The sequence below is a fragment of the Mytilus galloprovincialis genome, chromosome 3, assembly GCF_965363235.1.
Source record: "Mytilus galloprovincialis chromosome 3, xbMytGall1.hap1.1, whole genome shotgun sequence".
In the NCBI taxonomy this organism is placed as follows: Eukaryota; Metazoa; Mollusca; class Bivalvia; order Mytilida; family Mytilidae; genus Mytilus; species Mytilus galloprovincialis.
Genome location: NC_134840.1, coordinates 67,875,941 through 67,903,200, shown reverse-complemented (window position 1 = coordinate 67,903,200; position 27,260 = coordinate 67,875,941). Strand labels below are relative to the sequence as shown.

The 27,260-nt window shown below is 29.5% G+C and overlaps 1 protein-coding gene across 1 annotated transcript in view; it reads left to right on the top strand.

Annotated features, from left to right (window-relative positions):
* The first annotated feature begins 901 nt into the window (after nt 1-901).
* LOC143066772 (annexin A6-like) overlaps nt 902-27,260 on the top strand; it is a 69,682-nt gene continuing 43,323 nt past the window's right edge. Inside the window, exons 1-10 of the mRNA XM_076239583.1 lie at nt 902-1,061; nt 2,111-2,214; nt 10,374-10,454; nt 14,297-14,415; nt 15,725-15,833; nt 16,460-16,564; nt 17,170-17,265; nt 19,352-19,372; nt 21,559-21,639; nt 23,457-23,510. Of these exons, the coding sequence (XP_076095698.1) occupies nt 2,134-2,214; nt 10,374-10,454; nt 14,297-14,415; nt 15,725-15,833; nt 16,460-16,564; nt 17,170-17,265; nt 19,352-19,372; nt 21,559-21,639; nt 23,457-23,510 (747 nt within the window). The 5' untranslated portion in view covers nt 902-1,061; nt 2,111-2,133. The remainder of the gene's footprint in view (nt 1,062-2,110; nt 2,215-10,373; nt 10,455-14,296; nt 14,416-15,724; nt 15,834-16,459; nt 16,565-17,169; nt 17,266-19,351; nt 19,373-21,558; nt 21,640-23,456; nt 23,511-27,260) is intronic.

Here is a 27,260-nt window from a genome sequence, read left to right as displayed (position 1 = left end):
TTTTTTTTTTAGTTTATCCTGACTTTTTATTACCTAAATTGTCGTCCTGACTTTTTTTTTTGCAAGTGTCACATCCTGCCTTTATTTTTACTCAAACTCCGGTCCTGCCTATTTTTTTCAAATTTCATCCTAGCCCCCCCATAAAAATCAAATGGTAGCTCCCTAATGCCTAACAGTTAGGGAATTAGTACCCTCATAAGAACCAATTTCAGACATTTGGCAGATCACCAGTGATGACTGACCAGTGTAAAGTCACTAAACTCAAGACAGTAATCTCCCTTAGAATAGGACTTCACTTAAAACAGGTATCTCATTGGTGACATGGATCTGTGTAAGTTTACATTTGATGTGTAATTTACCTCTATTGACCGTTTCAGAATCTAAAGCATCATGGGTAATTTCATTGTTCGTACCCCAAAGTGAAAATAACGTTACGTCATTGGTTGAATTCCCATTGTTTATAACGTTTTAAACCAATCAAAACGCTTCGGTGTACGCTTTTGAAAATATTACCCAGGATGCATTAGATTCTGAAACGGCGAATTATCTGCACAGTTTCCTTCATAACAACAAATGAGCTCATATATTTTCAATCAAAGATTTTTTTGGGTTTATAATTCGAAACCGGAAGTATGGACGAAAGTTACCTCCATCCAAGAGATTGCTTTTGGAGGCTGGGGTGGATGAAATTGAAAAGCAATAAATGTATCTATTTTAATTTTATGTAAAGACTAAGAGTTTGATAAAGTTCACACACACAACATACAACAAGTATCATTAATAACCGTAATGTAACCATTTAAATAAATGAAAACAATGGTTTGTTAATTTTACAAGTCACAGTTTAAATTTCCCACCAGATTCGTTCAGACGTGTTTTTGTTTACGTTACCATGTAGATAACCTTTTAATTACTCAACCGAAACGAACAGGTAGCATGAACCAAACAACACTGAACATCAAAGAATTAAATGTGGAAATGTTATAATAAACAAAAACAAGTCAACAGTATTATATTCAAATAAATTGGAATTAATAAATTGAAGTTAACTTTGAGAAGAGGTAAGATATTAATAATAGCCATTTATATAATGTGTGAGGTTTCATATTGAAATGATACTTTATAAATGTCTTAAGCTCCTTTTCCTGTAAGGTGATTAATTTAAATAATGTCTTAGAGTGAGCACTGTAAACAATATACAGTTATCTTGTTGCAATGTTTTGATGCATGTAACATGTGTAAACTACAAAATGTAATCATTCTAATACACAAAATAGCATTTATGCCTACTGTTACTTTCAGATCTGTATCTGTATTTGCCACTTCTGTAATATGATGATTTTTAAAATATGAATTTAATATATAATGGAAGAAGATGCTTGAAGAATTGTAGGAAAACTAAGCCATACATGATTACTGTAATGCAACTGCCAGGATAAAGGATTAATTGTATGATTTAGATTACCTCCAAAAACAATATGTACATCTTCCTTTGTTAAACTACATAAATATAAAAGAAGGAAATGAACATGAACTAAATATATGCATGTATATATATATATTTGTGACTGTTTTGAATTAAGGAGATCAGGTATGAACACTGACACTAAGTCAAGTAAATAATTTGAGAATTAATACATATACATGTATAATGTAATTTTATTATTCTTTTATTCACAATATATATGTGGTTTTTAGCTTGATTCTGACCAATGCCTATATTCCAAATATATATGTATATGCCTCTATTGTTGTTGTTACCAATTATGTAAATCAATTGTATCTGATTTTATGCCCTTTATGGGCCCTGTAATTTGGGAAATAACAAATATTCTATTCTATTCTATGCTAGTTCTTTAACTAGTTCTTTAACATACATGTACATGACATACACGATGACATATGACTTCACATTCTTATTCCATTTTTAGTGTTATAAAAATGCTGATATTTACTTTTATCTAAATGTATAAATATAGATAAAAACATGAAGAATGAGAAAACATCTGTAAGGAACTTATATATGTTTAAAGTGGCGAGGAGTTGTCTCTGATGTTGTATCAAATGCATACATGTATACTCAAACATACTTTAATTTTTTTTTTCACAGGCCAAGAAAACTAAGCTGACATCATGCCAGGAACTTTCCCAGTGGCCAGTAAAATTCTACACAAATATGAACAAGATAGAGCTTACAGATTACACAGACAGAAAGTTAGTACCAGTATACATTAAAAAGATACAAATACATGTACATTCCACAATACTCTTTTTCATTAGATTTTTTATTTTAAGTACAAACTGAAACAAAATGTATTATCTTCAAAGAGACGAAAAACAATCAATTTAAGATTATGACACAATCCAAAAGATCCAAAAAAAGACAAAGGCAAATTAAAATTAGATTTCTATAAACATGATTAATCTTTGCTTTTTATGTGAAAATATTTACAATGTCCTCAAGATGGTTTATCATCTTTAATGACAAGTGTGTTGCAGTCCAATGCATATTCATCTGTTCATAATTTTGACAGGTCTTTTTCTAAGACCAAAAAAATACTCTGATAGTGTTGATTGAAACTCTTGAGTAAAGGGTGAGTTGAGAAGATGATAACACTTTTATTATCTTTTGAATGGCATCAAACTTTGTCACGACACTGCTTTTATAGCTACAATATGATTTGTGTTTTGCTCATTGTTGATAGACGTACTACTGTCTTCATCCTGGTCTTCTATCCTCTGATGAATAGTTGTCTCATTGGCAATCATAATCAATATTTATATACAAGGTAAAGACTCCAAGAATGTTTTAGTTTGTAAAGGTCACTGTTAATTTCTGTACTTATAATGACACTTTGACAGCTTTAATTAGTATTTTATAAACAGTAAAATGACTTGTTTACTGAAATAAACTTTACTTTATATAAGCTTTTCTATAGATACCATATAAAAATGAATTGAATTTTAATGTGTCTGTTTACAAATTTTTATACACATAGATGAATAAATCACACTGTTATCTTTTTGAATTCAAATAGTTTTCTTCTAAAGTCAAATTATGTTAGGCACAATGGTTTTAACAAACGACTTAAAACTGACAACTTATTTCATCTCAGTTCAAAAGTTTACAATTCATTAGATATTAAAATCCTTTTTGAGATAACATATATTTGAATACTAAATTCAATACTGTATGTATGTATCAGATTCCTTTACAAAATTAATTTGAACATGTATTCTGATTTCTGAATGATAAATTGAAATGAACATCAAAAGAATATATATCCTGTGTATAGATTTTAATTCGTCTGTATTGATAAACATTCCAAATAATTTCATGAAAAGCCATTTATTTGAGTGGTCAGTTTTAAAATGTTTACTGCAGGCGTTTTTAAATATAATTCATAGTATATACAAGTTTGTTAATATTGCCATTATAGATTGAAAATTTAACTGTAAATGACAAAAGGTAGCTTTTACAGTCATGTTACCTGAGGTTGAATTATTTAATGTAATACCTAGGAAAAAGAATATAACAAATTTAAATCTATTCACCTATCATTGAAATGTTCTACTTCAGAGAACATGGTCATTCCTTTTATTTTTATGGCTTCAGGTTAGCATAAAAAAGAAAAATGTTCAAAAGTTAAGAACATCTACACTTATTGGAATTTTCCAGTTCCACTTCTTAACTCTGTTTATATATTAAATCTAATTGAAATTCAAACTAATCTTTAGATTGTCAAGTTTTTTATTTGATCAACATCAGTTTAGCACATCTAGATGCAAATTCCAGTTCAACATCTTAGTTTTTTGTTGTTGAAAATAAGGTATTCTTTCTTTATCAAACTTAGGTTCCACTTTATCATATTTTTAATTACAATGTAAAAATGGCGGAGATTTCATACATGTACATGGCCAATATACCCTAGCTTTCAAGAGACTTTATAATGGTGGGTCATTTCACTTCATCAAAACTACCATGACTATACAATCAATGCTAAGTCTATGGTAAAAGTTTTGTAAAATATTCAAGTTTCAATTAGAATGTTTTTTGTTAAACATGCATGTATTCTTTGAATACAAAAAGTATCATAATCAAATTATCAATAAATTTCCAACAGACTCCACATTGAAATATTCTTAGGTATTAATATCATCAGTATGTAACAAATTACACTCTCCATGTAATAATTCATAGAGAAATTGATTTCTATATTTTTATGTATTTAATATTTGATAATGTTTACATAATAAGATGAGAACACAGGATAAATATTTAATTAATGTTATTTTATAATTATCATTTAGTCATAACACACCTTAAGGGGATATTAATTAAACAACCTCTTACAGTTTATTTATCTACTGTTCTCTATGCAACATTTGTTTCATTTGAAAATCTGCATGCTTTCTTTTCAAATTTTCATGCCAATTGCATTTAGTTTAAATGGAAACATCACAATTTTGTATCCCTGACATTGTTACATTGCTGCTTTAAATTGTTCTACTAAGAGTTAGTATTCATAGGTTTGTAAAAATAGCATGGATTTTGAGGTTAATTATTTCTGAACACGTGTTGCTCGGTAAACTCAATGTGCAACAGTAAAATCTACATTTTACGAAGGCCAAGCTTAAAATACAATACAGTAAACTCCCACATGTATTAATGAATTAGACAGCAACCATACAACACAAAAAACAAAAATAAGCAATTTATGGAACATGCCATAGTCACTTATAAGTATTTACTGTGTCATCTTTGGTTGAGTGTCATCCTTAAAGATTTTAGAGTGAGCAGTATACAAAGACTGGATTTTATGGTTAATTCTACAGCTAAAACAAAATAAATTAGGCAAAATGATAGCAGAAACAAATATTTTATTGAAGAATGTATGACTTGAGAAGCTATGAAATGACTAGTCACAATATTTTGGTAAACTTTTTTTTTGTCCTCTTTTGGAATACCTTATTTGTACTCTTTTTGATAACTTTAATATGTACTCTATTGGAATATTTTTTTGTACACTTTTGGAATACAAATTTTAACCCTTGGATAATAAGTCAGACTATACAGTGAACTTACATGGATTTAAAAATTTAATTTCTTCCCACTAGTTTGGAAACTTTTTAAATTTTAAATGGTTCAATCTCAATAGACCACAAAATGTACAAAAAGTTAATTACTTTCTTAAATAATGCATAGAATTTTATCTTTTTATGATTCTTGTTTCTCGCTTGGTGATTAATAAATAATATTTGCATTACTTATTAAATACCTTTGATACAGTTCAAAGTTTTCAGGAGATTTTTATTGACGAAAGGTGTAAATAATTTATTCGTTCCCCGATCATCCTTACAGCTTGAGTGTCAATGCAACGACTAACAAACAATATCAAGACATTTGATTTGTAAATCGATGGACATTTTGGATTTACTGACTTGTTTCCACTTCATATATAATCTCGTTTTAATATTCTGTTGAAGTGTTCCTCAAACAAGTTAGATAAATATGCCTTGATGCATTTTAAATATGTTACATTTATCAATGGAAATCAAAATTTGGCATAGTTAATTTGACATTATCATGGAAAACTTTCTGTATTGCATGTGTATAGGTTAAATTCAAATTATATAAGAAAATAGAACTTTTTAAGGGTAGGATTTAGGTTTTTTGTCGATTTAGAACGACTAATACTAAGCTGCCGATTGAAACAGGAAGATGGCAAAACGTGATCAGAGAAAACCGCTTTTGCAGTCTATGTAACAATCGACAAATAGATGACGAATATCATTTTATATTTGAATGCAATTTTTTCCATCAAAAACGCAAAGAGTTTTTAACTGAATATTTTACAAAACGGCAAAATTCAGTTAAATTCTCTGAACTTATGTCAAGTACAAGAAAACCAGTTCTGAAAAAGCTTTGTTCTTTTATAAAAAATATAAATACTAGTGTTTGTACTCCTGGCTTGTAACTTTTGTAACCTCTCTCGCTTGTTTTGTACATATTGTAAATATTTATTGTTGTATCTGTTATCTCTGTACCGATGTAATGCATTGGCTTTATGAGAATAAAGATATATAGGTATTTAAATTCTAGAATGTGAAATAAAAGTGCACTTTAGCAACACATAGACAATAATGTAGAGTTGAACACAGCATTTTCCCCATAAAATATGTCTTTAGATTTTCAGTCCATTAGCATTAAAATCATTTTCATTCGGTTAATATTCATATTAACAGTATCAGTAAGAACCTTCGAATGAGTTTATACAGAGATTTATGTTTACATTGGGGATAAATTTTGTTTCGCATAAATTCCTACAGAATATATTGGAATTAAAATCTCTCTGTCTGTCTCCCCATCATTTTTCTGTGTAAGTCATTTCAAGTTTTGAATGTCTTTATCATGTTAAAAGCATATTAATCGTATTATGTATAAATGTTGACCACAACAATTGAGATTAAAATGTCTGTCTTCCTAGTGCCTGCAAGGTAAAGGTCAGAAAGTTAGTTCAATAATACATCCTAAACTCCAAATAAATTAAGATGTTTTTTGTTAAGAAATTTTGAATGTCATTAAGTAAGATGAAGGATATTAATGATACTTGGTGTTAATGTTACCCATGATGAACTACCAGAGGTTGAGTCACCAATTAGGTTGGAAATTATTTCTTGAAGGTCAAGGGAACAAAAGTTTACATCCCCATATTCAAATGAAAAAAAGTTGTGTCCAGTACAGAACTTTTGAATGCCTAAAGAATATAAAATAATGTTAGATATTATTGTTGCTCCCCACTTGACAGTGGCCATGGTTTGAAGTCTGTCTGGAAGGTCAAGGTCAAATGAATATCAGGGACTGTTTATATCATTTTGAAAGCTTTGCTTGTAGTACACCTAGTTTCCATTATTTATTTTTTATACATTTTATGTTTTTACTTATGCACACCTGTCAACCTCTTGTTGGAGTATATCAGCCCCCAACATCGGCAGATCTCTACAATAGCCAGTTTTCTGTTAGGAAGTAATTGAATGGCAACCTTTCAAATATGATTTAAATTATTAATTGCTATCTTTATTATTATAACTGTCATTATTGACAAATCATTTGAGCTACATGTATTTTGACTATTAAATAACTTTTTTATGTAAACAAAATCTCTGTTAACTTTACGTAGCTATATGAAATGGGCATTTTATGCGGAAACTATCATTTAATTAATTGTAATTCAGATATAAAATCATTTGGTAATGGGAAAGTTATAGAGGGAATTTGACTTCATCAAAGAGCAGCTATGTCTTGTTAGAGAGATTAGTGCAACTGGTTGAATCTTGTTTCTAAGGGATGTGGCTATGCCTAATAACTTTCACAGACTAATTGTACCATGTAAAATAACTTCTTATAGAAAAATTGCATTTCTTATTACAAAATTACACATAATAATCATAATAATTATGATTTCATATTTTAGTTCTGACATGATTTAAATCTCATGAATTCACAATTTATAAATAAAGATATATTTTTTCAAATCCTAAGGTTCATCTCCCTCAAGTGTAAGCGTACTGAAATTATTTAAGTGTTGGTCCTTTTTAAATTTCCTGCACTAGATGTTATGTAGATTTTAGGTTTTCCAATTTTTTTGGATTGAAGTATGCATTAACAAGTTTAAATACAAGAAAGTGTACAGTAAATAACATTTATTTATAATATACTTTAAAATGATGAACGTGTCATCAGCTAGTAAAATTTGTCTAGTAATACAGTTTAATATATGAAAATGACAATTTATTTATATGCATGGCTATCCAACTTGAAATTTATAATTTGATTATTTCATTATTGTTGGATATCACTAATGGAAACAGGTGTTGAAATCAGTCCAAGCGTTTTTTTTTCTCACTTTGATGAAATTAAATGTCAGATATAAACTTAGCTATTGATATTGATATAGCTGACTATTCAGTATGGGCTTTGCTCATGGTTGAAGGCCATAAGGTGATCTATTGATATAGGAAGATGTGGTTTGAGTGCCAATGAGACAACTCTCCATCCAAGTCACAATTTATAAAAGTAAACCATTATAGGTCAAGGTACAGTCTTCAACATGGCGCCTTAGCTCACACCGAACAGCAAGCTATTAAGGACCCCACAAAATTACTATTGTAATACCATTCAAACTGGAAAACTAACAGTCTTATCTATTTTAATTGTACCAAACCTTCACCCTTAACTGAAACAATAGTGTAACATCACAACACAGAAAACACACTATAAAATATCAATTGGAATGGCTTAACTCAATAAAAAGACATAGTAACACAAATGAACATACACTGAATGCATACATTTGATCTATGATACAATGTAAATACAAAGTTAATAAAAAGAAGGGATGAAAAATTAAAGTAAAAGCATTATACCACTGTAAAATGCTAAACAAATAATTGTTTATTTCTGTCATTTAGTCTCTGGTAGAGAAATTTCTAATTGGCAATCATACCACATCTTCTTTTTATATAAGATATGTGTGCCATATTCACAAATGAAAAGTTTATAGCTTACTTTATACAAAAATTATATAGGAAGCATTCATGTTTACATATATAGTAAAAATTAAATATACTGTCAGGTTTTACAAGTTTTCACACCAAATCTAAGTTTCTTAATAAATAAAAACAATTAAATTATCATGGTTATAATTTAGACAAATAGGTATGAGGACAGCAGTATTCTTATCATTGTTATCTTTAAGTCTTGAGTTTTTATTAAATGTTGTTATAAACTTCTGTTCCTAACAGTTAAGGAGTAAATAAATCTGCATTGAAAAAGACAGAGCTTTTCCCCATATAAATATCACTTAAAGGTAAAGTATATTTTATCTCCAAACCAAACATATGGTCCACAATTGTCGTCCCTCGATTTTCACTGTTCACAAATATAGTCCCTAGTGTTGACAGTGGGTTACTTGCCATTAATTTTTATACCCCTTCCAAATTTATTTCTCCATGTTTAATGCCTCAAATTGCAAGAAGGGGGGTGAAATTACACTGTAAAAATATTTGGGTCCAGAATTTTAAATGAAAGTAATGATTTGGTCCAGGTGAAAAAGGTTGAAAAATAGCACTTCGGAAGCTGTCAAAAGATTTCAAGACGCCCTAAAGATAAAATTGTTCATATTTTGGGTTAGAGGCGATGAAGTTTTCTATAATTTTGATATAATTTGTCCCAAAAGTAGTACAACACACTGTAAAAGTTTCTTTGAGAAAGCGCAGTTGGGATTTTTTTTATTTACATTTATGTTCTAAAAGAAATGCACTACGAAATAATTGTGGTCTCGGACCATATAAATTGACAAGCAAAAATTTATGACTTTTGAATATTTGCATTTTTGTTTTTAGTGTCTTTCTAAAGCTTAGTGACTTTATTCATTAGTTGCAATACATATCTTTATATATGGTTTATTTATTTGGATTTCCATTTTGAATGTGATGTTGAAAAATGAATCTCTTTTAGGAACTTGAGCTATTTTTTTGGATATATATCTTTTGCCTTGAATTATATATAATTTGATCTTTACCTTGGTGACATTTTATTTTTAAGTATCTTTAGGTAAATGCTGTATCTAGTGCGAAAATATCAAAAACTTAGATGCATCAAATTAACAAAATGTTAATTTTATTTCATCTCATTAAAAATAATGAAATTTCTTTTTTTGGAGTAATTTTCAAATAAATTTCATTCTCCAGTTTTAATAGACCTCCTGATGTTTGATTATCTGAGATAAGAACAATGAATTTTTCCTGCTGTGGTTATCTAGGTAGTTAAAACGAAGACTCATATATTGATTCGTACCTCTCATAACTATGTTCCGTACATGCAAAATTACTTAAGATTTAATATTTGCCTTTGTTGTAAAATTTCTATATAACCTGGAAAGTCCTTAATGAATAAGAATTGTTAATGCAGTTTCTATTGATTACGTATGCTTCTTTGTTGATTAGTTACACCGTCTATTTTGCATTTTTCATCACATTGTAGATTTGTATATTAAGTAGGCGAAATTTTAAATGGCATTAGCAATTGTACTTATAAGTTTACCTGAAGTAGTAATATACGCAAACTATTAAATCTTTTATTGTCCATTATCCAGATGCATTTCAACCTTCTCAAGATCCTCCTATCAAAGTTTCTGTTGCAAAAGTGCTTTACGATAAAAATGGCTAGACATAAAAATTTTGAAGAAATCATCCCCAGTTTGCTTATGAAATTGAAAACATGAAGGAAACAATACAAACAATTTGAGCTTACAGGTTCACAAAAGATATACTTTTGCGATGTTTATAATACAAACTTTTATCTTTTACAGGTATCCACCATAAAACCAAAGGTAGCAACCAAAGGACCAAGGAAATATCCTCATCTTATTCTCAGCTTAAAGAAAATACAGGTAAACCAAGGGTAGCAACAACAAAATTTAACAATTCTGTATTTTAGTTATGTCTCTGAATGTAGCCTTTTTGACTTCTAACAAAGAACTCTACTAAAACTGGCACCATAGGGTGTCTTGAACTGGCAGGGAGTTTTAACTCTTTAAAGTGTGTTGGTGGCCACATTGTTACTTTGAGATGAAGAACAGCAATAAATGCAATGTTTCATTTACTTTTGATTTTATCCAGTGGTGTAAGGATTTTCATGCCCCATTTATGTTTTTATGCTCCATTTATTATGCCCCATTTATGGGCATTATGTTTTCTGGTCTGTCCATCCGTCTGTCTGTTTGTTTGTCCATTTGTCTGTTAGTCCGTTCGTCCTGCTTCAGATTAAAGTTTTTGGTCGAGGTAGTTTTTGATGAAGTTGAAGTCCAATCAACTTGAAACTTAGTAAACATGTTCCCTATGATATGATCTTTCTAATTTTAATGCCAAATTAGAGATTTCCTCCCATTTTCACGGTCCATTGAACATAGAAAATGATAGTGTGGGCATCCGTGTACTAATGGGACACATTCTTGTTTCTCATGAATTGAAACATCATTTCCTTCTTTTCAAATAATAACATGAAGTTTATGTTGGTTATTTTCAGAAAACACATGATGTCAGTTTTACTTACATAACAATCAAATTATTTTCTCATTTCTCTTTCATTATAAACTCACTGATTTATAAGTACAGGCAGATGAGTAAAATGTTGTAGTGTAAAGGAATGAGGACCTAAAATAATAGGGAGGTGATAGAAAGATACTACGAAAAAACAACAATCTGATTTGAATCACTGGCTAAATAATAATCCTGTCTCATCAGGTGCATGTTTAGGCAAAGGCATGGTTTGTTGCCTCTACTGCAACATTCTTTTTTTATGCCCCACCTACGATAGATAATTTCACGGTCCACTAAACATAGAAAATGATAGTGCGAGTGGGGCATCCGTGTACTGTGGACACATTCTTGTTTTTTTATCAAAATTAAGCACTTATCCCTTTTAAAAAAAATCTAAACTTCTTCTTGGTTTTCTTTACCTCAATCTTGCTCAGCGAATAATTCAATTATAATACACCATCTGTCTAAAAACTAAAACCAACATGTATTTATATACAGAAATTATCATACAATAAAAAAAGACCACATTAATATTTATTCAGAAAATAATGATTTAAAAGCAATTATATTTTTTTGAATTTTAATGAAAATTTTCATAGATTTGAACCTGTATTAAAAGAATTGAACCGTGAACAAAACTAATATAAAGGTATGCCCTTAAGTAGTGTGGAGAAACATAAATATCAATTATGTTATTTTAATTTTCCATTTTGTATTTAAAAATATCAAAAAAATAATCCTTTTAGTCTGATATGAACAAGAGAAAGAAATAATGTCATGTAATTGTTGTATTTACTGATAATAGTTGTTGATTGCTGTGGGAATTATACATGAATTCACAGTGTGTGTTGTAATCAGTCGTATTGACTTGTTGGGAATATTTAAATCTCCTTGGATATATCCCAATCTATAATGAATGTCCGCCACAGGGAGTAATTGCTTTTTACATTCTCCTGCAGTTAATTACAATAATGTTTTTTTTCTTTTCTCCGAGTTCAATCATCCATGACATGGTCTATATCTGGCAGTCTTATGACCGAATTTGGATTGTAACACTTGCATTTACTTAACGTTAAATGTTTACTTGTAAAAGTGAATGACTTAGTAATTAGCTGACTTATAAACTTTTAAAAGACCTTAAATTTTTTTCTAAGGAAAATATGTAAGCCTTGAACTTCAAAACGTTTAAATAGTATAAAGGAAAGTTTTTTGTTTTGTTTTCTTGTTTATTTTTGTTTCTGATGATAGGGTTTATATACATGATATATAGATATCATATTACAGGATATTTTTGTATAAGCTTGAAAATCTCTTTTTCAAAAACAATTAGATAATCTCTCTTGAATACCTTTACATGGATTATTAATTGTATTTATCTCATCTTGCATGAATTTTGACAAACTATTGCATGGTAGAATTAAAGAGATTAATTTATAATGATACAATTACAATAACCAAAAGCCATAGGTTTATCAAGGTTAAAAGTCAGAAACACATATAGGTATCAACTTTTAAGCAACAAAACTAGAAAATGTTTTCTTTGTGGTAATTTCTTGATGTATTTTAGAAAAAGAAAACTATCCTTGATTTGGTAAAAGTATGTAATGCACTTTATTTTTTTTTATCCCTCAGTTTTTTATGTGCCCCATGTTGTCAGTATTGCCTTTCCATCTACCAGTCTGCATATTCCAATTTTTTTTATTATTGCACCTGCTGCTGCTTATAGCAGAAGTAGGTTTCAACTGTTACCCTTGTCCATCTGTACGTCCATCTGTTCCTCTGAGACACATGTACATCCCAAAATGTGTTTCCGTTCTCTAACTTAAGTTTGCCTCAACATATGACATGTTTGTGAGGTTAGTCAACAAACCATTTGGTGAAATTTTAAGTTAATTTATCATTCTTTTTTTCTTTAAGTATAGTGATATAAATCAGTTATATATATATAAACCACAAATTATTTTGGGAAAATACTAAGGGCAGGCAAAACACCCTGTCATGTTGATCAAAAGATATTTTTACCATAGTAGCATCATGTCTATTACCATGGATGTATTTAAGTCAATATACTACTTCCATGCGATAAAACAAACATTTGAAAACAGACCTCTACTTATTTAAATCTTAAAAGACTTATGTTTAAACTTTTAAAGTGCATTATTGAATAAATACTCAAATTTTAACTATTCAGTATTGAATTGCTCAACAAAATGAAATTCAGAATAATTTTGAGAATATATAAGAACATGTACAAACTAATTATCAAAGAGTTCTCACTATTCATGCTATTTTATTAGAATTTATTACTTTAACTATGAAAACAAAGCATCAACATTGATACAATTGTTATATGAAATAACATAGTGATGAAGATAAATTTTCAGCCATTGAAGGACTGAAATAAAAATTTTAAATATATTATCAATATTAAAATTTACTCATCTTATCCAATTGGCCAATATTCTTTTTCAAGTTTGATGGGGTAACTATTTTAATTCATCTCTTCTAACTGATCAATGGGTTAAACAGTTCAGCTCGTTAAAAGCTAGCCCAGTGTATGATATAATGATATAGGTTGTTTTCTTTCTGACCATCCTTTTCTGAGGATTGACTTCAAAAGCAGATTGAAACAAATTATAGATTGTCCTTATGATAGAAGTTAGAAGTCAAGAGTTTATATACTGGTGTGGCTGATAATTAAGGGTTTGATTTTGCTAATCCTCATGTGCAACATCAAATGTTAAATAATTCAATATCAATTATAGATTGTCTTTATGATAGACATTTTCATGTTAAAGTCAATTAATTTTTTACACTGGTATGCCTCAGATAACATGGTGTTGGATTTTCTTATCTACCTTTGAACACAGAGTAAATAAACTCATTATAGATACATGTACCATGATTAAAGTTTTATGCTAGACACACATTTTGTTTATATAAGACTCATTGCTCAAATCTTAAAAGGTCATATAAAGTGAGAAGTATAGTATTGGAATTTGTTTTTTTCAAAATATAATGCATTCTGGGTAATTATATTCAAAAGCATACACCAAAAAAATTGTTATCAGTTTCAAACATTCTATATAAGCAATTGTAATTAAACCAATGACTAAAACATTATTTTCAAAGAATAAATTCATCTTATCTGCCTCTTATGAAAAATTCTAAAATGACCAAATCTTATTTGTAGCTTGAAGAAGAAAAACAAGCAGAAGTAGATCATGAAAACAGACTGCTGCTCCATAAGATGACAAATATAATGAAAAACAGGGCTCAAGTGGATAACTGGAATGAATATGAACCCAGAAGGTAAATAAATATTTGGCTGTATTTGCTCCAACGGGGAAAATAGCTCTATGAGTTACCTGTGTCATGCACAACTGAAATAAAACTGAACTAAACTTTTTTACAAATCCCTGTGTGTTCCATGGTGTCTTTCATGGGCATAATTGGTGAGTATGCAAGCAGTGCTCCACATTCAAATCTCAAGATGCTAATTCTATAACACAATTCAGTTTCCCAATGAAATGTTGATAGGCTTACTAAATAAAGTAAAATGACAGTCACTCGACCCACATTTCATGGTTCACTGATATTAAAGATTTAGGTTAATGGTTAGTTTTGAGATGAATAAGTGATAAATACTCAAATAACATGGTGCATGGTTTCTTAGGCCAACATTACAGCAGTGAATTACTGGGTAGATAAAGTTTTGCATCTAAATTCAATTCCCACATACTAAGTGAATTGTCAATCATAGATCAAGTTGTAAAAATGTACACATTGGAGTATATGTCTTATTTATATTTTACACAATTTCTGGTCATCATTTTTCATTAATTTATATATCTATGTTTAATATATTCATCCTCATTCAGAAGGTAAGTCAACAATGAAAATATAGATGAAAACAATATAGATAGGTGTGTGGAATTGTTTTATTATGGGTTAGGTGGTGTTTGGTGGTGAAAGATGTAATGATTGTAAGGTGTACATGTCAGTCTGGCTAGTTATATATGACCTTGAATTTATTTTTGTGGATCATTGATAATGTTAAGATTGTAGGGTACGTTTTAATATAGAATGAATCTAATAGTAAAGCACATCAGACATTTCAGTGTGTGCATTCTTGTCATAATTACAAGTTAAACATTTTTTATCCTTTGGAAATTTAGTGTTTATTGTAGATATTTGATTAATTTGTTCAAATTCTTTACTACTTTTATGGAATCAGGGTTGAACAAGTGCTTGCCATGTTATTTTCACATTTCTCTATAGTTAAAGATAGTATGTTGACCGATAAACATTTTGCTGTGTTGTCTGAATGTTTTCATATTGATGTTAAGCTCACGTCTTCTTTCATTTATATGTATTGAAGTTTTAGGATGAATTAAATGATTGATGTCAATTTAAATCCCATCAATTGCAATGTCGATTACCTATTATGGTAATTCTTGTTTCTGATTTTTTAAAAGAACTGCATGGTCCTAAAGTAATCATTTAATGATTTTTAAATTGCATTTTCCTTTCAACTGAATAGCAAAGATGTGCAGAAATATTTTATAGTACAAATAGTTTAACTGTGAAATAACTTCTTTTCTGATGTTTTTTTTTTCAGTTTAAATTATATAGCCAGAGAAAGGCATATAAGAGATATTCAGTCTGAGAATATAGGTATCGCTAAAAGACTTGAGAAAGCACAACCTGTGATAAAGGCTGATGATTTGGTTTGTATTTAATAGCAATTGTCTTATTTCTTTATAATAAAGAATAGGTTCTATGATTCATTGATTGTCATGAAAATGCATGTAATATGTGCCACTGGACATTTAAACCAACAATCAAATAATCCATATAAAAGAGAATGGTGTTGACGGTATCAAAAGGGCATTGAAACTTTATAAGTCGAACAACAAACTTGACCATGTCATATGGCAATAAAAAGACAACAAAATGACAAACAGCAATACACAAAACACAACATAAAAAAACATAAGACTGGGCAATATAAACCCCACCAAAAATTGATGGGGGATAAGACACCCAACCCAAATTTTTCAATGTCAAGTTTTATTTAGCTCCTTTATATTGATTGAAAGCAACAATTATTAGTCAGTGTTTTATGGTCATCAGCATAGCAAACATTACCAATTAGTTTGTCCTCCATTTCTGTAATATCAAGCATGAGAACGTTTATGATTATCCTGAAATATATTTGAAATGGTTTTGAAAGAAAGGGAATTTGAATTTTCAAAAAAAAAAATACTGAAATTTAAATGCCAATTATTATACCAGTATGTTATGATATCGAGGTTCTTTATGCTTATTTTAATCTTAACCTTCAACATTACAGGAAAAAGAATATCAGCACAAAAGATATTTGCAGAGTTTATGGAATGAGAATGCCAAAGACTATGAAGAAGTGACACCTCGTCATCACAAGTTTAAAGAACTGAAAGTATGATATTTCAACAGTATATTTGATATTTAAGCTTGAGTTCTGTGATCATCATTGTAGAAATTTTCCAATTTTCAAAGGGCCTGCTACACAGATTTTTTTTTTAAGTCTAAACTCACCACATCTTCAAAACACAGAAGCATTGTACCTCTCTTTTAAATTTTTCCTAAAATATCAGTGTAAGTTTTTATGAAGAAAATAAATATTGTTTGTATTCATATGTGACAATATAACATACATGTCAATGTAACCAAGGGCAAATAAAATTTACTAAAAAAGTTCTTGTCAATAGTGAATATTTTTAATGCAAACTCACTATCTGAACAGAGACATCATTCCCAGATTAACGTTAAAAAAAAAAGATCCATAAGAATAAGTGAGGTGTCAGGAGGCTTGACCCAAATCACTTGAAAAAAATAATGCAATACCAATGTGATGCACTCATGAGATTTCTACTTTTTTAAAGGACCATTTTAAGAGCTTTCCATATTTTTTCTTTATTCACATAATACTCAGTAAGTCTGTTAGTTCATTTCAATAACAAAGACTTTATCAAACATTTTTTTATCAAATGGTTGCAATATCTAACCCTTTTTTTGTTACAGAGAAGTAAAGATGGTATAGAGGGTGAAGATGATTATGATGAGGATTTTGAGGATGATGATTCTAAAAGTAAAAAAAGGGAGAAACTTCCTCCACTGGTAAGTTCCTAGTAAAAAAACAAACATACCAAATCAAATTAGAAGATGTGGGATGATTGCAAATGAGACTACTATCCTCCAAAAGACTGAAGAGCAACGATATAAGCTACTGCAGAACAATGTATGGCTTCAACAATGAGCAAAATGTATACTTTATAGTAATTTATAAAAGTCCCTGGATAACAGAATGTACAACAGAGAAAACTATCATTCTTATTTGAGATTAAATATACATATTTTCTTTTACTTTTTCAAATTGCTTCAGAAATTGTCAAAAACTTATAAAATTGCTTAGTCAAAAACGTTCTTTTCCTTAATTAGCATTTTATAAACTATTGGGGTTACAAGAAAATATGTGGATATGGTAATGAATTTTCCCCAAATAAAGATGTTCAAGTCTTCAGAAATAAGGAAAGAAGAAAAGTTTTATAACCTCATCAAAGAAAAAAGTAGTGAAATTTCACACGAAACAGTATTGAAGTATACATAGATATTTCCAATTTCATTCTAATTCATGCATACTATTACATGTATTACACTAGGTGAAACGAAGAGTAAGCCATGTAAGCATTGAGATGATATTTCAAAAGTTTTTGGCATTATTATTAATTTTAAATGTACTTGTACATGTATTGTATTCCATAATACATTGTTATACATGTAGTAATGTGAAAACTTTGTAATGCACATGGTAGAATGCTTTAAATGTTTATTAAAGTGATTTAGTTACAGGATATTTCAAAGAATGTTTATGACAAAGTTGAGATAGAGGTATCAAATTTGTGTAAATAAGCATGGTAGGCAAGAACAAATTTAATTAACTTCCCTTAAATGCAGTAAGAATCACAGAATTGATTTTCAGACATTAACAATAAATAAAATCTTGAAACGGTAATCAAACACCGGCTCCTAGCAATTAGTTATCTTTAAAGATGATATAATGAATAGATTTCAATGAGCATTTAATTTAAATGATTGTTTTGATTCTAGGATATTTATAACTTTTTAATGGCAAGTAATAATTCACAAGGCTGCACTCAATATTTTACATTTCAGATTATTTATTAGGTAAAGTAATCAATATCTTAAAATAAAATTTGAAAGGAATTTATTCCTGAGATCAGATATATTGATTGCCTCATCTAATAATAAAGTATTACACCATCTTTTTTTATGCCGCATTCTATGGGCATTATGTTTTCTGGTCTGTGCGTCTATTTGTCCATTCGTTGGTATCCCACTTCAGGTTAAAGATTTTGGTCAAGGGTATTTTTGATGAAGTTGGAGTCGAATCAATTTGAAACTTAGTACACATGCTCCCTCTGATATGATCTTTGTAAATTTTATTCCAAATTAGAGTTTTTACCACAGTTCCTAGGTCCACTGAACTTAGAAAATGATAGTGTGGATGGGGCATCCGTGAACTAGGGACACATTCTTGTTTACATATGGGGTATCCCTTAATTTGATTTCAACTCCCTGAATTTGAACATGCATTGGTGGCCAATCGGCTGTTGTCTGCTCTATGGTCGGGTTGTTGTCGCTTTGACACATTCCCCATTTCCTTTCTCAATTTTACTATAAGAAGATAAAAAAAAAACTGTTACAAAAATAGATAATCTTTGATAAATTTGATAAAATGACAGGAATATAATAAGCACATGCTTCGTTATTAACAAGTCATATTGTAATGCTGTGTATGAGAGTTGTAATGGGAATGACAAAATAATTTTTTAGTGTCAATTTTTTAAAAAAAACATTGAACCTTCAATTTTTGCCTTTTAACTAACTTGTTTGAGCTCAAACATCACTTATCTATGTAAATAGTGTCCTCAATGGAATGTGATGGTATCGTTTTGTATTATGTTTTTTGCTGTTTTAAAAATTGTATGCTGTGATATATTGGGGAGCTGCAATTGAAACTAAAATTTCACTGAGGTCACAATTTAAATTAGTGAAAATGCAGTAAACATGGTAAACCGCTAAGAATATATACATGAATAGTCAAAGAGGATACTGTTTGACACTTTTTCATTTTTTTTAATGTGTGTGTGTGTTTGTTGATGTAATAATTTGTCGATTTCAGACTGAGGACAGGACCAGTAAGGTAAACAAAATCACAATGTTGTCCATTCTTGTTAGTTTATTTAGTGTTTCCCCCAAAGTTTTTTATAGCTTGAAAAAACAGTTGCAGCTTTTCTAGAAAACCATAAACCAAGATTCAAGATTCAAGATTTACTGATAGACAGTGGTGCATCATTTGCAGTGATATATTCTGGTTATGGTTGTATAATAAACCAGTACTGCCATGAAGTAATGTCACGAAAGACTTGTTATTAAAGAAATAGAAAAATTTTGTACCAGTACATAATATAACTACATATACAATGTATTGAATTTGTAAACCTTATGAAGGCAAACTTTTTCTCTGCATGTTTTAAACCAAATTTGGAAATTTTTGGACCTGACTAGATTCATATGCTTATTTCAATGGTATTCTTTACCTTGCTTCCAGCAAATTTTATTTTAGCCCTTTATTACTTCTTGGGGAAACACTATATAATGTTACCTGATATTGCTTGACATATATCAAATGTTGGCTTCTTACTTAGACACCATCAAATTATGTAACTTTTCTTTTATAGCATATGTTAAGCTTTGTCAGGAAACATTTTAAATATTTGCACTGCTAGCTTTGCATGAATGTTGGCTTTGCAAATAAATGATAACATAGTTGTTGCTAATATTTTTGATATTTTACATTTTAAAATGTTAGAATATGGACTTGCACTGCATGTAGTTTAGTAGATTATCACACAGGTAGAGATTTTAAAAGATTTCAGATCTATGTAGAGTTACAGTGAGTTTTTGGTATTGCACATACCTTATAGTATATTTGTGTCTTATATTGTTGTGGACTTATCTTGGCCATCGTTTACATAAATCTCAAATTCATAAGCAAGGGCCTCAGTGGCCGAGTAGTCTAAGTAGTTACTACTGAAATCACTAGCCAGTCAACACTGAGGTTGTGAGTTTGAACCATGCTCATTGGTTTTCTCTGGGCACTCTGGCACTCCATAAGAACCATCAGGGATAAGAGCATCTTGTTTTTTTTCATCATGGATATGTGCTTTGTTATAAACATGTCACAGGTACTTGTATTTTACACTTACTATCCTGTGAAAATTAAATCACTTGCTTTTGTTTTAGATGCCAATATGCCTTTTACTATCCATACTTTTTAGAATATGCCACTAATGACTAGTGTGGAAGGAACCCTCTAATAAAAGGACCACAGCTTATAGTCCAGTCAAACTAAGATTTAACCTCAAACTAATTGCAACAGAAAATGTTTTAGTTCTAATCTATAACATTATGCCCTTTATATACACAGAAAAAAGTCTCATAAAATCTAATTTGAGGAAAACTCAAAATCAGTATTTTTAATTTCCTATGGAAATTAACATTGGAAGGGGAGATTCCTCTTGCAAAAATGAGTCTTTTTTTTGGGTCAGTTTTTGGTTGTTTTTCTTGAAATTTATGTAAAGTATGATACTTTGATTGGGTTATAAGTTGGTATTTGACTACATTATATAATCTCCTGCTCATAAAATGTACAAAACCGAAGTGTTATGGGTATTTTTATTTATTTTCGTGCATTTTTCATTAAATAAATTGCAAATTTGAAGCTTTGTAACCATTTTGAAAAAATAATGTGAAAATTTGGTAAAGTTTATATCTGTATATTATATTTTTTCAGCAACTTATCTAAAGAAACTTTAACCACAAAAAGAAGAATACATGCTTAATTATTTTTATTAAATTTGAGATTCTTTACCTTGACTTGTTGAAAAATTCAATATATGGTCAACTAATGAATTATGAAATCTAGATTATAGCTTGATAAAATATATGAAAACACCTTTAGAGTTGTTTGTTATACTCTAAAGACCGCTAAAAAATCAAGAATCAGTACATTCTGATGAATAAAAGCGGTAAAGTTATAGATATGTATCAATTTTTAGTGATATTTCTGCCTTTTTTGCAAGAGTTATCTCCCTTTTCAATGCAAATCTCCATAGGAATTTTAAATGGTGATTTTTTAGGTCTTCCTCAAGTTAGATTTTATGGGACTTTTTTCTGTGTATATTTGGGGTAAAATGCTAAAGATTAAAACTTAAAAATCTTTCAGGTTAGGGTTAAATTTATACTAGATTGACTGGACTATTAGTGAGCAAACAGCACAGTCAAAAATTATACTGTCTTAAAAACAAAACTGTATTTATATTTCAGTCCATAAAGTACAGTTATAATCCATACACCAACAAAACTTCTTCCAGCAATGATAGCTTGCCTAGGATCGACAGCAAAAAGGTAAATAAGAAATCGGCAGAAATTAGAATGGTGGCCCCTGTCAGTTAATTAACGGACTTTGCTTTGCCTGACTTACACCAGTATTAACTTTATCATCAAGAGACATAATTAATAACAACCATATGTATATTACTAACTTCATTTGCTAATGAATGTAGATGATTTAACCCTGCAAAATAATATTACTTGCTTGTTAGAATTTTATATATTTTTTGTTTTATGTGTAGAAATTTTGCATAATGTGAATTCATTTGTCCCTAATATCACTTGTCTAACAGAAATCTTCAGAAGAAAATTTTCATAAAAAAAATGATGTAATTTTGTGTTTTAATGTACTCTTTCTGAACATATCACTTTCATAGATTTGTCACCTGTGTAGCACACAACATATTGTTTACTTTTCACTTTTGTTGTGTATCATTCTCTGTGACAATAATTCCCAAGCAAATTTATCATAATTGCTATTTCTTATTGTATTTAAAATGTTGTAATTATGTAAAACTTTCAATTTTCTATCTTTGTTAAAAACATTTGTTAAATATATGGAAGAAAAAAATAATGACTCCTCTCTCCCCTTTTGACTATATTTAAACTTGCATGCCTTGTCTTCAGCCAGCCGAGTTTTGCACTTTGTATATTTAATAATATGTGCACCAAAATCTTACATTTTCTTTAAATCTGGTGTTCTCTTCACAATTTTTATATCGAAATATATTGCTAGCAACAAATAAGATATTTTAAACCTAAATATTGATTTTGGTTAAATGGGTTCTCCCATAGCGATCAAAGGATTTTCAATGTGTTTCAGATAGGACAAACAACTCCACTTTACAAATTTCTCAGAAACAATCAAAATTGAGCAGATACTTTGATAGGCAATGATTTGGTCTAACTCTTATTTTCTATTCTTAATGCTTTGAATTTATGAAATCTGAAACACTATTGTCTGCATTTTAATGTTGGAGACTTGGGTCAAAATGTTCAGATAGGAAAATGAAATACATGGCTTTGATAAAGATTAATTCACATACATTTGGCAATGGGTTTTTTCTTCATATTTTTCTCATTTTATAATTAATGCTTTAACACCAAAAATGTGTGAATGAAATAGTTAAAGACAAGGTGATATTTAACCATTACAAGAAAAAAAATATGTCATCTGATTTTATTACTAACAAATATGCTTGTTATGCTTCATTGTTTGTTTTATGCTAGCATGTAATGGCATGGCTGGGCAGTGTTAATATATTTGTATATTTATATATTTTGTTTTATTATTGTGATACTTAAATATGTTTTGTTTTAAGCATTGTAACCTAGCATGAAAACATTATTTTTATAGGCTGTTTACAAATACATTCATTTAAGTGAAAGTTTGGCTTTTTTGACATAGAACAAACATTTTGGGGCAAATTCAGTTGTCAAACATGCGATTGTTTTTATATGGAAACTCAGAAGTAATACTTTGTTTATTTGAATAAAATATAGGACTTTTAAAAGGTGCATTTGAATTAAAGCTTTTAAGAAAAAAAATGAGAAAGACCTTTCCAGCTTTATGATAAGAACAGTCTGTGTCATTAATTTTTCGCAATCAGTTCTTCATCATTTCTTGTAAATACTTTAAAATAAAAAAAAACTTTCACAAAAAAATTGCTTGATTTACAATAACATGTACCAATATATATATATATAGTTATAATTTAGTTTGTTAAGGATTATGGCTGGTAGATGTTTTGTGAATGGCAGTCACATCTTAAATTTTGATCTGTGAATTTAGATATATAAATTATAACAATCTCTATTTTACTTCTGAGCAGACAGAAAGAGAAAAATTGTTCATGTATTATGGAGATGCTCCCCCTGGTGATGAGGTAAAGTGGCAATGCTTTGTTTATACATGCTGGATTGTGGTATTCAGACATTTAGTCTGTTTTACTTTTACCCCCATTTTAAACTTATCTATATCAACAGTATAACTAAACTGTATTATTTATATCTATAAATTAAAAAATTTATATCTAGTCAGTTATGGAGCAGGATCAAAAACAAACAACTTTTTTCTCACAACTGACAAAACCATTATGGTCGCTGGACATATAAGATAAACTGTTTTTGTTGAAACTAAGAATTGTTAAATGATTTTAGCTCTTTAATTTTCACTTAATTGCCATGGTTTTACATTAATTCTTGAAATATCAAGTTATACTTCCTTATTGTCTTTTTAAATAAACCCTGCAAAAAGCCATTGAAGGCCATTTTCAATGAAGCATCCGTGATTTAGGTATGCATTAAAAAAATGTGATTGGTTAATTATTATAATTCCTTTATAGAGTAAATAGGCCATCACAATCCAGCAATCGCAACTGCCAACACAAATTTTAGTTCACCACAAGCTTTGTTGTTCACTATTTTAAATAAAAAGGAGGTTTCATTTTCAAAAAAGGTTTCTATGGTTCTGATAGTTACATTCAGACATTTTACTTTTCTTCAATCTTTATATCACCAATGTGCACAGTTGACTTTTATATATCCATGTGTGTGTAGTCTCACAACTGTCTTTATGCATGAGACTACAAAACATTTAAAACATATTTACTAGATATGTACCTTGCATTTAGTTCTTATTTTCTTGTATTTTTCTTTAATTCTATTGCCTTGTATGTTCTTGCTGAATGTTTTAATTTCTTGTCTTTTTATCTTGTGTGGCATTATCTTTGATTTTATAAACTGTTTTCTTTATTGCATATATAAGGTTATATTTCTACAGTTTACATGTTTAAATCATCCATTGACCAGTAAGTTGCCTATTATATGGTACACCATATTATAAAGAGACTCATCATTATTTCATGCATGAAAACTCCACAAAAGTAGAGTCTGCCAAAAAGTAGCCCAAGTTTCATGATAGATGGGTATGTAGGTTCACTTGACTAAATTGTCCCCCCTTTGAGTATGGTAGAATTACTAATTGATGCCTGTGAATTTCTTGTTATAGTTTTGGTTCCTGTTTTATCAAAGCTGTCACATATGGTATTACACTTTTGTTTTTATACGACTGCAAAAATTTTAATTTTTCTTCGTATATTGCTATCACGTTGGCGTCGTCGTCTTGCGTCGTCGTCGTCCAAAAACTTTTAGTTTTCGCACTCCAACTTTAGTAAAAGTGAATAGAAATCTATGAAATTTTAACACAAGGTTTATAACCACAAAAGGAAGGTTGTGATTGATTTTGGGAGTTTTGGTCCCAAAATTTTAGGAATTAGGGGCCAAAAAGGGCCCAAATTAGCATTTTCTTGGCTTTCGCACTATAACTTTAGTTTAAGTAAATAGAAATCTATGAAATTTTGACACAAGGTTTATGACCACAAAAGGAAGGTTGGGATTGATTTTGGGAGTTTTAGTTCAAACAGTTTAGGAATTAGGGGCCAAAAAAGGCCCCAAGTAAGCATTATTCTTGGTTTTCCCACAATAACTTTAGTATAAGTAAATAGAAATCAATGAAATTTAAACACAAGGTTAATGACCACAAAAAGGAAGGTTCGGATTGATTTTGAGAGTTGAGGTCTGAACAGTTTAGGAATTAGGGGCCAAAAAGGGGCCCAAGTAAGCATTATTCTTGGTTTTCGCACCATAACTTTAGTATAAGTAAACAGAAATCTTTGAAATTTAAACACAAGGTTTATGACCATAAAAGGAAGGTTGGGTTTGATTTTGGGAGTTTTGGTCCCAACAGGTTTTTAGGAATAAGGGGCCCAAAGGGTCCAAAATTGAACTTTGTTTGATTTCATCAAAAATTGAATAATTGGGGTTCTTTGATATGCCGGATCTAACTGTGTATGTAGATTCTTAATTTTTGGTCCCGTTTTCAAATTGGTCTACATTAAAGTCCAAAGGGTCCAAAATTAAACTAAGTTTGATTTTAACAAAAATTGAATTCTTGGGCTTCTTTGATATGCTGAATCTAAACATGTACTTAGATTTTTAATTATTGGCCTAGTTTTCAAGTTGGTCCAAATGAGGATCCAAAATTATTATACTAAGTATTGTGCAATAGCAAGAAATTTTCAATTGCACATTATTCAGCAATAGCAAGAAATCTTCAATTGCACAGTATTGTGCAACAGCAAGAAATTTTCAATTGCACAGTATTGCGCAATAGCAAGAAATCTTCAATTGCGCAGTATTGTGCAATAGCAAATATTTTCAATTGCACAGTATTGCACAATATTGTGCAATAGCAAGAAATTTTCAATTGAAGTTATCTTTCTTTGTCCAGAATAGTAGTTGAATCAACTTAAATCATTGTTTTATACAATATACAATGTATATTCACTTTTACTACCAACTGATAAATTAAAACAATCTTTACCATTCAGTGATAACAAGCACTTTTTTTACATTTTAATATTTTATGCTGTATTTAAATGAGTAGTTATTGTTGCAAACTCCATTAAAAATTTGAATTGAGATCAGTTTTGGAAAAAGGGAAAGGGGGATGTGAAAAAAAAATTGCGAGGGGGGGGGGGGGGGGTTGTCAACTTTTCTCATTTCAGATTTCATAAATAAAAAGAAAATTTCTTCAAACATTTTTTTGAGAGGATTAATATTCAACAGCATAGTGAATTGCTCAAAGGCAAAACAAAAATTTTAAGTTCATTTGACCGCATTCATTCTGTGTCAGAAACCTATGCTGTGTCAACTATTTAATCACAATCCAAATTTAGAGCTGAATCCAGCTTGAATGTTGTGTCCATACTTGCCCCAACCATTCAGGGTTCAACCTCTGTGGTCGTATAAAGCTGCACCCTGCGGAGCATCTGGTTGTTCACTTGTTAAGTCAGCAACCCTTATTTGCTAGTTTTGTTGAAACTTTTGAAAAAGCTTTCAATACTTTATGGCATTGTTTACTTGTTTTATTTCTTTATTTCCATCTGATTTTAGGTTTTCCTACTGTTAAACATGAACTTCACTATATTGAATAAAATAGGGGAGTTGATAACTAATTTGTGATCTCTGATCACAATTTTTCTAGTATACATTGCCATGGACATTGTAAACTTGTTTGATTGTCCTTTATAAAAAATCATAACTCAATAAGTATGTAACTAATTGATGTTTCTTACCTATTATTTTGTCAATCTGTATAACCAGTACTGTATATATAATTATTGTTTATATCCAAAATATTGTTACTCTATGTATTGTCAATATAAAGTGTGTCATTTTTTGTTTTTGTATTGTTATTAATATTGTATCATTGATACTAGTTCAGACTTATTTATATTCAGGAGGGACAAACCACGCAACATTTAAACAATCATTGCCTTTCATTTGACAAATTCAAAGATGGTACTCACATACACTATATTCAATTTAAAGCAATATGTCACATGATTGTCAAATTATTAACCAGTATTCAATTTAGTTTCATTTTTTATTAATACAGCAGATTATATATACATAATAATAATCTTTTATAGTTTTAATTTTTTATCATGTTATTTTATACTATTAAAAGTTTTGCAATGCTTCTAATTTTGTTTTTATCATTTTGTTTATTTGCTGCTTGGAATATTAACACCATAATTAGAAACAATTAAGATTGGCTGTAGTGAGCGGTA